Here is a 12,423-nt window from a genome sequence, read left to right on the forward strand (position 1 = left end):
AGGCACCAACTGATGAAGCAAGCAACTTTGTTGGCATCAGAAAACCCATTGTGTTTTGTGAAATTTGACATTATAGCAAAGATAAGATAAAGCCATGACTTGGTGTCCCTGTTGTTCTGCTATGGAAACATGTGAAAGTAATGATCCTTCTTGACAATGCAGGTAGTGCTTGATCCATACATCTCTTGGTAGCAAATTGACTGGCAATGTCAGCATACTTGAAACGAGCTAGGAAGTTTGGAGAAAGCAAGGTTCCCCCAATTTCCAATGCTATGAGCAATTGCACGCAACACCCTGATCAATGCAAGTTTATGGAGGTATGTCTTTGGCATGATTGCTAATTAAGTCTGCCTGGGCATGTAAATACAGTTGAATATACAAGTGGTCTGGTATGAGTGATAACTTCAGCAAATCATAATTTATTCTGCTTCTGATACAACATTGGTGATAGATTAAAGCCATTTTTGCAATGGAATTAAAGGAAAAATAAATGGATGTTGGGCTGGACAGTCAGAAAACAAAACCTTCTTTATTATTCCAGGAGTTGAAACCAACTTCTCATGGATTATTTTCAAATGAGGTGACAACTGCAGGGCATCTGGTTGGGAATCTTATTGACTCCGTGGAATTGAAAGGTGACCTTCGCATTTCCTAACTTTTCATTCTCAGCAGGTTGAATTTCTGTTGGTGATTTTGCAGAAATTTCTACCATCCTGTCAAATGATCAACAATTGACAAAATAGAAACACAGAAAAATTGAATGATGCGCACTTTTATTTTTTTTAAATAGCAAAATATATATTATGGACATTAATATGGAGTTACAGCAAAATCTTATAATTTGCCATCCAATATATAAGTTCAAATCTTGTACTGGAAAAGCAAATACCTGCATCTCAATTTATCATTCAATTGATGTTCATATATCTTAATTAGTATAATACTTCCTTGGTGTAGATTTAATACTTCAAAGATGAATTAAGCCTGTCCATCATGGATTGAGGGATAAACAAAAAGTAATGATGTTTGATGTTATTGTCAGTCTGGACAAAGACTTGAACTCAGTCAATACCTGAGCAGCTGGTTAATACAGAACTGACAACAAGCATGAAATATGTCAACAATGCTCCATACCAGCATGAAAAAAACATGGAACTAAAAATGTCCGTTCAGATCATAATCTACAAATATTCATTTTTTTAAACTGAAAATAATGTCTCTTTAAAATAGACATGCATTTCTCACAAATACATTTCTTAGAAGTACTTTAAAATATAAACATGATAGAAAGCAGTACACCTTCAAAATCTTGTTTCTGAAGCTCCATGTCTTAACTTGTTATCTAAAAATTCATTGTTTTCAAAACTTAGGTTATTATGAGATCTTGAGATCATTAGTAATTTCTCTTTATTTGTATAGCCACCTTTTACAGAGGTCTGTGGTGCAGTTAGTGTGTCCATAGGATCCTCTTTATTCTCCAGTTTCACATAACCCTTGCTGTTACTACGATCAAGTCTTGGCCAACTTGGATGCTTTCTTTGTTCTGTTTGAACTGTAAGTGTTAACGGTCCTCTCTCCAAGTCCAAGGACTTTGAGTGACAGGACAATATGTGAAGGGAATTGTTTGATCCAAACTCTTTCTTGGGAAAACCAGGTGATAGAAATTTTCCCATGGGTGTTTCAGAAGGTGCACAAGGTGGGAAAGTGCAGTTTCCACCTCCTGCCGTAGTGTTGCTTCTTGATAGACGTGGATTAGGTGGTTTGTAAGAGTCATTGATATCGGTTGATGGTACTGTTAAGGAAGCCATAGAAGAGTGTCTTGCCCTACCTTTACTGAACTCAGAATCCTCTGTGATATTGTCAAGTTCGGGCTCATCAATCACACAGTTGTTCAGTTTAATAACAGGGAGAGTGAAAGCGTTGATAGATGATGAGACAATAGACTTGGTCTCACACTTTTTAGAATTGCTGCATTTCTCTTTCTGAGTTTCTGTCTGCATCCTATGGAAGGAGCCTAATGCTGTTGAGGTTTTGGGGTGTAAAAGCATATTGATTTCCTTGGGTAGTCCATCCTCTTCATCATAAGAGATCGATTTTGTTGCAGCGATTCTATCCTTCGATGATCCAGAAAATGACAGCAGTACATTTGCAGCCAGTTTAGCTGTACATTGGTTGTCATAACATTTGATATTAGAATCCCCAGAGTGGCCAGTCCAAGCCCCATTCATATGTCTTTGCTCTTTAATTCTTTGGCTATGGATATCAATGACTGTGGAATAAATATCTTGCATATGTATCACTTTTGTTTCTTTGTCCCTATTTTCATGCAGTATAGCATTAGCACAAATAAATATAAATATTCCAATCCCCATTGTGAAAGGGCCAATCATTTTCATTTTATCAGAGTGTAAGTGCTGTTCAAAAAATTCCACTAATACTCCAGCATGGTCTAATATTACATGAGACACATTATCTGACATCCCAGATTTGGACATTACAGGATGTTTCTTGTCCATCTCCTGTGGCCAATAACCAAGAACTGCCATTGCAATCCCAACCATTGAAATTAAAATTCCAAGGAAAAGGAAAAATCCTGAAGGGGAATACAGTCTGATTTTGCCTCTCACAACAACAACATCAGGTTTCGGCTTACGTTTGACTCTCCTTTTCTCTGGAGCAGGTGGAGGATGATGAAGATGCTGTGATCGAGCAGAGTCCTGTCTTTTCAGGGCTGCAAGTCCCGTTATTACACCACCTGTCGCTATCATAGTGCTGTCGTCTTCCTTAAAAGTCAAGAATAGGATAGTACAATTTGAGAATGACAGCTGAAGTTCTGTTAACGGCTATGAGGTAATTCCACAAAATCATGAACAAATAACTCAAATAGTATTCTTTCAGGCAAATGGAGCAATTTTAAGAGAGAATCATCAACTAGTTTCACAAGACTCATATTAACATTGATCAAAGAATTGCACATTAGCAATCAAACAAACCCCACATCCACCAATTTCTTTAAGTTTTGATAAAATGGTTAAGTTTTATTATGGTCAATAGAGGCAGCAACAATGAAAAACAGCCATTAATAAAACCTCTGCCCATGATTCAAAGATAGAATGAAGCTGGTTGCCGTGTATACAGGCATCATTGGGTTTTTTTCCTTAAGAATATTTGCAATCCAATTGTAATTATGGAAATGAATGAGTGATAGAGGAACATAATTGTTGGGAAATAGGTTTGAATACATACAAAATAAATCGGAATGCTATTTTTCCAGGAGATATAGGAATTAGGAAATTTGCAAGTTTTTATTCTACATTGCAATGGATATAAAATATGCAATTTACAAGTATCAGAAAATGTTACATTGGGAATTTTGAATATACCAGTTGTTTGCTGTTACTTTTCCAAACTTCATTTTAAAATGATGGAATATTTGAAATAGACAAGATGAATGCAAGAGCAGGGATCTTCCTCAGGCTTGTCTAATCAGTCCATGTTAGGAAATACTTTAATTAGAACAAATAGTTTTAATAGATTTATCTACCCTATTCTTGTATCCAATTTCTTAGAATGATATAATTGATACAGCATGGAAGAAGTCACTTTTGTCCTGACACTATCTATATCAGCACTTTGTAAAATCATTCTGTAATATCTTGCAGTTTTTTTGTCTAGTCGCTCACTTTTTATTTAATCTTGTCTGCCTCAGTCATCATTTCCGCAAAACGTTGAGCAAAGAATCATTTTCTGCATTCAGTTCCAAATTGTCAATACAGTATCTTGTGAATTTTTTCTGTAGTTACAGACACACCTTTCAACCCCCCCACCCCAGGCATTTCTCTCCCTTCAGTAATTCTACTCGTGAATATAACTGGGAGTAAAACACCAGAAATGCAAGTATGTACTGGGTTTTTTTTCCAACTCTGACTTCAGTGTAAATATTAGTTTATTCTTCACAAATCATTTATTGCATCATCAAAGTATGTTAAAAATTATCATCCCAGCATGGGCTTTTAATAACAGCCATACTAAGTGGTGCAGGGCAAGTGCAGGGAGGATTTTAATAAGCTTTCTCTGTACAGTCTATTTTGGTAGATGCTGATTCTGTATCTTTAGTTATAATGATTGGTCAAATAAATATTTTAACTTATGGGCCATTAGGAACAGAACATTGGAAAAGAAAACTGCAATAAAGTCAAGTGTCTTGACTGGTAGGATTACAGATCACAAAGTTTATATTACTGCATTTTTGTGTGAACAGAAGAAAGAGCCTGTCTTGAGCTAGAAATAGAAGTCTCAAACTAGAACATAGATACAGTGGGAATATGTGGAGCGAGCTTTTTTAATATTTGTATAGTTTGTCAAACCACTTTCTTGAGAAGAAACGATGCATGAATATAATCCATAGGCTACATTTTGACAATTATTCTAAGTTTGTATATAGTAGTCCATATTAAAAAATGTCAGCCATTCTGAAATTTGATTAACTAATGTGATAATTCAATTTAGTACATGACTAGTGAGTTTAAGAAATAGAAGCCGCAGTAGGTTATGCACCTCCTCATTCTTGTTCTGTTATTCAGTAGAACCACAGCTGATCTTTCACCCCAATGCCGCTTTTCTGCACTAGTCCCATACCCATTGATGTCCTTATACTTAAGTCTACCTTGGATGTACTTGTGACTGAACCACTACCGCCTTCTTGGATGGAAAATCCCAAAGATTCATTTCTCTCTGGGTAAAGAAATTACTTCTCATCTGTCTTGAATAGCCAACTCTTTATTTTGAGAATACTACCAAGGAATTGAAATCTGTTTAACCCCATTCCATTCTCACCTTTGATTAAATATTGTCCTCTTTCTAATTGTTGAAATATTTGAATTAATGTATATCTCTGACTGAGATTATTGCACATACTGTAAAGCACATGAGACAAATGAGTGTTTAATAAATAATTTTCAGATTTATCTTATTGCAACAGCTTAATATATCCATCCAATATTTTCTCATACTTCTGTCTGTGGCTGCCATTGAATAATTGGTATTCTGACACTATTTTATATCTTGATATCCAACAAAAGACCAGGCCTGATGTACTTTGCACTAAAGTTCACGGGTAAACCCTTCTATGGACACGGCGTGTCTGAACCTATGACGGACTTTGTTGCAGTGCTGCTTTCTACAGGAGAATCTGAATTCAAACCATATTATAAACATTCAGTATCTTCAAGACAAGATATATTCAGACTAACCCAGAACACGAGATTTGACATTTTAAATTTTCCAAAAGAATCTTTTGCTAAACACAAGTCCCACGAATGTGAGGCACACGGAACTTTTTCCAGAGGGGTTTGAGTAAATTTTGGAGATGGCCTTGCCATAATATTATTTTGCCATTTGTCTTGGGAATTTAAATTTCCATCCTTTTACTGTGTGGTTTGATTATTCTTTGATTTGTTGCAGATATGTAGCCACATTATTCATTAGAATGCTGTACTTTGAAAAAATGCTTTTAACACAGAACAAAAGGTAGTTTCCTGTGCCATAAAAAAACATTGCAAAAGCCTCTGAGGTTCCCAGGAGGATGACATAAAAAGCTTAAAAGATTGATTTTTGAAAAGAAGAGGACATGGCTTCAGCAATATTTTGTGGTTGGGGAGAAAAGATGGAAATCTTGTATTTAAGACATTGATGATCTAGAAACCAGCAATCTCGTTCAATCTGGGACAGTGCCAGTGGAGGGAGATGGAGAGTATGGTGTTTATTGACATGATTGAAGATGGTAGCTTTCAGAGTGTCCAACTGGAAGAAATTGGGGCCCATCATCTAGGACTGGGTGTCAGAAAGGTACTGGGGGGGACCAAGTGTTTGAGTGGTGTGTCAACAATGAATGTAGAAGTTGATGTAACACCCCCAGATGATGCCTTTGAGGAACAGCATATTAGTTTAAAAAGAAAGGAACGGGCCAATGATAAGTAGTTAGGCAATTCTAGAGGACATAAAGTCTTACCAAAGATAATAGAGCAGAGCAAGATAGACCACTCGACCCTAAAAACCATAGTATGTCATGGCGCCATTTTAGTAGGCAGAAACGTCCAGAAACATTTAAAAAGAAAAATAATAAAAATCTATGAATTGATAGATGAGATATATTCTGCATTTTTATGGTATCATCAGACATACTGTTCCCCCAAAACACTGATTACACTGCAAGGGGCATAACTGACGGTGGGTTTTGCCTACTAAAATGACGGACTGCACTTCAGTATAGGTGATTTGCGTACTACACTTCTGTATAGGTGATTTAAACGGTGGTTCATCTGGCTCCTCTAGTATCTTTGAGTCTTACAGCGTGGAAACAGGCCTTTCGGCCCCAACTTGCCCACACTGGCCAATATGTCCCATCTACACTAATCCCAACTGCCTGCATTTGGCCAATATCCTTCTAAACCTGTCCACTCCATGCACCTGTCTAAATGTTTCTTATACGTTACAATAGTCCCTCCCTCATCTACCTCTTAGAAACAGAAAACATTAAAAAATAGGTGCAAGAGTAGGCCATTCGGCCCTTCGAGCCAGCATCGCCATTCAAAATTATCATGGCTGATCATCTAAAATCAGTACCCGGTTCCTGCTTTTTTCCCATATCCCTTGATTCCATTAGCCCTAAGTGCTAAATCTAACTCTCTTGAAAACATCCAGTGAATTGGCCTCCACTGCCTTCTGTGGCAGAGAATTCCACAGATTCATAACACTGTGGGAGAAAACGTTTTTCATTACTCAGTCCTAAATGGCCTACCCCTTATTCTTAAACTGTGACCTCTGGGTCTCGACTCCCCCAACATCGGGAATTTTTTTTCCTACATCTAGCCTGTCCAATCCCTTAAGAACTTTATATGTTTCTATAAGATCCCCTATCATCCTTCTAAATTCCAGTGAATACAAGCCCAGTCGACCCATTCTTTCATCATATGTCAGTCCCGCTATCCCGGGAATTAACCTGGTGAACCTACGCTGCACTCCCTCAATAGCAATACTGTAATTAGGACACCAAAATTGCACACAATACTCCAGGTGCGGTCTCACCAGGGCCCTGTACAACAGCAGTAGGACCTCCTTGCTGCTAAACTCAAATCCTTTTGCAATGAAGGCCAACATGCCATTAGGATTCTTCACTGCCTGCTGTACCTGGCAGCTTGTTCCATGCACCCACCACCTTTTGCGTGAAAAGGTTCTCCCACAGGTTCCTATTAAATCTTTCCCCCTCACCTTAAACCTATGTCCTCTGGTTCTGGATTCTCCTATTCTGGGGAAGAGACACTGTGCATGTAGCCGATCAATTCCTCTCATGATTTTGAACACCTCTTCTATAAGATCATACAAGGGGGTTGATTAGAAACCATTCCAGGGAATATTCTGGCTATGATTAAATAGGTAGGAGAGTATCTGAAAATGCCAGTCAGCCGGACAACAGTAGAGAAACTAAGCCATCGTCCTGCCTCCAGTGAAATTATGCTAATTGTGCTGTGGGGGGGGGGGGGGGGGGGGGGGGGGGAGTTATCAAGGCACTCGCCTTTTACAGTACTGTATTTGCATTGACAATAGATTTAAGTTAACAGAGACGGCGTTAATTGGATGTTTTTCCCCGGAGACTAATGTTTGAAGCTCCAGAGCAGCACTAAACAGGAATGAGATAAATTCCACGTGGTTGTGGGACTGATTGAAATGCAATGTACTGGAAGAGACCACATTAATTATTTGCAACCTTTATTGGTTTTAGAGAACAGTTCGGAGTTTGAAAGTTAGCATGGAGATTATGGTTGCCATAATCAGAATTGAGGCATTGCAACGTAAATCATTTTTAGAATATGCCATTGCTCGGAACACTGAGACTATTAGCCTCCGCTAGTGCCCCACATGGATTTGTGGGCAATCTTTTTAATATTACATGACACAGCAACATCATCTCTCATCCTGAACTGTTCCGGGATTCTATTGTTTTTTTAATTGAGTCCATTAAAGATAAAAGGCGAATTGAGCCTCTCTTTAGTTCCAACATTTCCGTGTTCTTTCCCTGGTTCATTTCGCGTTCTAATACCAAAAAAAAGGAAAATTGAGCTATAACCTGGAAAATGTCCCTTGGTTTAAGATCAAATCCGAGAAGAGATATCCCTATGTGTTAAACATGTGCACCGTTATAAGGACAAAGAAAACATCAGAATTGAGACATTGTCTGAAACTCAGTTCCTACCGCCACAACTGTGCTCATATCCCCATGAACGCCTGAAATGTCTAATTTTGTCTCTTTAAGCAAACGCTCAAATTTGATCGAGAACTAGTGTAGCTGACTATTCGGATGCTGTCTCAAATGGCTACATTCCTATTAGTCCCGTTATTTAGTACGGAGCCGTAAAGTCTCATTTCACTCAGCGTCTCTACAAGTCGTTCGCGGTGATAGATATACATTTGCAACAAGTACAGATGCAGTTTGCCTTTGAAGCCTTTCAATGTATCAACTTTGTAAACCCATGGTACATTTACAGCGGCGATCTCGTCAATTTCGTGTCCTTTCGCTAGATAATTGGCATGCAGATGACAACATTTGCACCCCGATAACAGTATGCTCAACACGGTTAAACACGGAGCGCTCTATCCCTGGCAGGGAAAAAAGACCGAAGCGAGAGGTTTTAAGGTTTACGGAGAGGCTTAATTTGTAATTTCACCTGAATGAAGCAACGAGAAGAGGATTAAATCTTGTCTCAGCAGATCGCAGCCGGAGACTGCACCGACCCTATTTCAACATCGCCAGGAGGAAGAACCAACCGAGCTTGTCCAGTCAGTCACCATCTCCACTATTGTTTGAACTTTATCTCTCACTCTCTCTCTCTCTCGCTCTCTCTGGTTGACTGCTGTTACATGTCCGCCTTGTTCAGACGGCACCGAAGCCGCCCAGGTTCCTTTCACTGGGTGGACGTCGTGTCTTGAAACACCTCTGAGCCCCTTCGTCTTGGTTCATCTCATGGTCCTGTCCGAGAGTGCTGGGTCGGCAGCGGCTCCCTGAGCTCCTCCACTCGGATTCACAAAGGATGCAAGTGTGAGGGGGGGGGGGGGGGGGGAGGGGGGTGGTGCCGACGGGACGACCTGTCACAGGACCCTCGCACTCCGGCACTCGGCTCCCACAACTACCCCAGCAGTGGGAAAGTTGACTTCACTTAATTTCAGATCTTCCAGTTGAGAAAATCTCAAAGCCGACGATTACCAACTCTACTGGTAAATTATTATCAAAGGGCGAACCCCCATCAAGATACAAAGACATTTATTCTTATTTAACTTTTTTTTTTCTCCCCCATCGCTGCTATTTCCTACTTAGCGAAGGAGGCGGTTCCTCTTCTCTGGACTCATCTTTTGGATAAAGTCTTGCTGGGACCCAAAGCTGAAACTGGAAGTGTCAGACGCCAAAGAAAACTAGGTCTTCTGTAGCCACGTGATCTTTCCCTGACCAGGAATGTGACGCACAGCAGAGCTGAGAGCTTTCTGTTTCTCTCACTCTTCCTTCCCCGGCACTTATCCACCTTGGATTGGACGCTCATTGGCTCCTCCGATATGTTCCGTCTTATTTGCATTGTTAAAAACACCCCTGCTTGAAGGTAGGCACCAAATGCTGGAGTAACTCCGCGGGGCAGGGAGGCAGGCAGCGTCTCGCTGGAATTTAGAAGATTGAGGGGGGATCTTATAGAAACTTACAAAATTCTTAAGGGGTTAGACAGGCTAGATGCAGGAAGATTGTTCCCGATGTTGGGGAAGTCCAGAACAAGGGGTCACAGTTTAAGGATAAGGAGGGAGTCTTTTAGGACCGAGATGAGAACGTTTTTTTTCACACAGAGAGTGGTGAATCTGTGGAATTCTCTGCCACAGAAGGTAGTTGAGGCCAGTTCATTGGCTATATTTAAGAGGGAGTTAGATGTGGCCCTTGTGGCTAAAGGGATCAGGGGGTATGGAGAGAAGGCAGGTACGGGATACTGAGTTGAATGATCGGCCATGATCATATTGAATGGCGGTGCAGGCTCGAAGGGCCGAATGGCCTACTCCTGCACCTATTTTCTATGTTTCTATGTCTCTGGAGACAAGGAATGGGTGGCGTTTTGGGTCTGAAGAAGGGTCTCGTCCCGAAACATCACGCATTCCTTCTCTCCGGAGATGCTGCCCGCCTGTCCCGCTGAGCTACTCCAGCATTTTGTGTCTATATCTTCGGTGTAAACCGGCATCTGTGGTTTCTTCACTCTTCTCTGCTTGAAGTTTCCTTCTGCGAGAGTTGACTAGGGTGTGAATTCACTGGTCAGCACTCGGTCCATGAAGTGCATCCAATGGTACAAGTTTTATAATCCAGTTCCCCGGAGGAAACCGACGACTTTGCCCTGCTGAGCTAACAATGTAACATATTTTATTTTTATCCCTGAGGTAAATGTAAACACTCTCCTGTCTTTAAATCCCCCTTGCCAGATAATTAACACAAAATGTCATATGTATTTACCTACCAGCAATTAGGCTTTGGGCGTGTAGCAGCAGAAAAATACAGTGTATAGTCAAGAAAACGCTGCCTGATGGGCCAGCATTTATCCACCATCTTAAACATCTGGCTTCTCTTCATCTGTGGTAACTGTCTGTGTTAAGGACTGAATGGCCTACTCCTGTACCTATTTTCTATGTTTCTATGTATTGATTGTAAGACACTCATGACTTCTGTCGAGTTGAAGGACTAGAGCAGCAGGCATGTGGGAGTACCACTGTTTTCTTCTCCAAATCGCATTCTACCCTGATTTGGAAATATGTTGCTGAACTTTCATTAACATTGTCAAATTCTTGGATCATCTTTCACATTTTATAATGAGAATGCTTTCAATCCAAAAACTGTAGTTGTTCGAGGAGCTGTGGCACCATGCCTTTTCCTATCCCGCCTTGCATGGGACTAAGTTATAGGGAAAAGTTAGCCAGACTAGGATTTTATTCCCTGGAGAGCAGGTGACTGAGGGATGATATTATCAAGGTGTATAAAATCATGAGGGACGTACATAGGGCAAATACACACCGTCTTTTCTCAGGGTCGGAGGACATTGGTTTAAGGTGAGAGGGAAAAGATTTAATAGGAACTTGTTGGGGAACTTTTCCACACGGCGGTTGGTGGGTATATGGAACAAGCTGCCTAATGAGGTGGTTGAGGCATGTATAATGACAACATTTAAAAGACATTTGGACAGGCACAAGGATAGGAAATATTTGGAGGGATGTAGGTCAAATGCAGTGAGATGAACTAGCATAGATGGGACACTTGGTTGGTACAGATTGAGTTGGCATACGGGTCTGTTTCCATGCCAACTCCCATGGCAATAAGGGATGGGCAATGACTGCTGTCTTAGTCAGCAACACCCACCGCGCACACAAGATCACGAGGATCTAATACAGAATTCAATAGCCTCTGACTTGCCACAATCACTACCTGTTATGACGGAGAGAGAGAGAGAGATAATGATTGCACATAAAGCCATGCATAGATACAGTATGGAAACAGGGCCTTCACCCCACTAAATCTGCATCAACTGTTTGCCACCCATTTACACTAATCCTTCATTAATAATTTTTTAATTCTCTCCAAACTAGCATTCTCTCTCCCCCCCCCCCCCCCTCCCCCTCCCCACAGACACTACCACTCGCCTACATAAACCTAACAACCCGCACATCTTTGGGATGTGGGAGAAAACTGGAACACCCACAGAACATGCAAACTCTGCACCTGCAGTACCTGAGGTCAGGATTAAATCTAATGGCCTGGTGCTCTGAGACAGTGGATCTACAAACTATGCCCTGTGCTCCTGATAGAATATTTAGGCATTTCTATGTCTACTGATGTTATCTCAGAAGTAAATTATGAACTATTCTCCAGTCTTTAAATTCCCCTGGCCAAATAAACATTAAACTCTGAATGATATGTGTATTTAATCAACAACAAGTTGGCTTTGTTAGCTTAAAGGGAGTGTAACAAAGGAATAACACAGTGGATTTTCAAGGTAACATTTTTGGCTTAATCAGTATCTATCCGCCACTTTAAATGTTAGGATAGATGGGTTGATTCCAACAATTCATAGGACTGTTTTTCTTCCCTTCCTTTCAGTGCTTGCTATTTCTTTCTAATGTAGGGAAATAAAGATAAGAAAGACATAGAATATCAGTCTCTGAAACCAAAAGGAGCCAAAGTTAAATCCTGAACAATAACCATTAGTCAGCGTATTGAATATAGAAGTTGTGATGTTATGTTGTAGTTGTACATGACATTGGTGAGGCCACATTTGGAGTATCGTGTTTAGTTTTGGTCACCCTGTTATAGGAAAAATGTTGTTAAGTAGGAAAGAATACAGAGAAGATTTATGA

The 12,423-nt window shown here is 40.2% G+C and overlaps 1 protein-coding gene and 1 long non-coding RNA gene across 2 annotated transcripts in view; one reads left to right on the plus strand and one right to left on the minus strand.

The window, feature by feature from the left end:
• Positions 1 to 756: 756 nt before the first annotated feature.
• tmem200a (transmembrane protein 200A) lies at positions 757 to 9,535 on the minus strand. The gene is made up of 2 exons (XM_078399537.1): positions 8,724 to 9,535; positions 757 to 2,783 (listed from the first exon to the last, which is right to left on the minus strand). Exon 2 carries the CDS (start codon positions 2,766 to 2,768, stop codon positions 1,302 to 1,304), a length of 1,467 nt encoding a protein of 488 aa, XP_078255663.1. The 5' UTR covers positions 2,769 to 2,783; positions 8,724 to 9,535; the 3' UTR covers positions 757 to 1,301.
• Positions 9,536 to 9,561: 26 nt separating this feature from the next.
• LOC144593645 (uncharacterized) overlaps positions 9,562 to 12,423 on the plus strand; it is an 80,116-nt gene continuing 77,254 nt past the window's right edge. Inside the window, exon 1 of the long non-coding RNA XR_013547274.1 lies at positions 9,562 to 9,647. This is a non-coding gene — a long non-coding RNA (uncharacterized LOC144593645). The remainder of the gene's footprint in view (positions 9,648 to 12,423) is intronic.

The sequence above is a fragment of the Rhinoraja longicauda genome, chromosome 5 (genome assembly GCF_053455715.1).
Source record: "Rhinoraja longicauda isolate Sanriku21f chromosome 5, sRhiLon1.1, whole genome shotgun sequence".
NCBI lineage: Eukaryota > Metazoa > Chordata > Chondrichthyes > Rajiformes > Arhynchobatidae > Rhinoraja > Rhinoraja longicauda.

What these genes read in the sequence shown, in the direction of transcription:
- tmem200a (XM_078399537.1), bottom strand. Translation starts at nt 2,768, where the DNA reads ATGATAGCGACAGGTGGTGTAATAACGGGACTTGCAGCCCTGAAAAGA.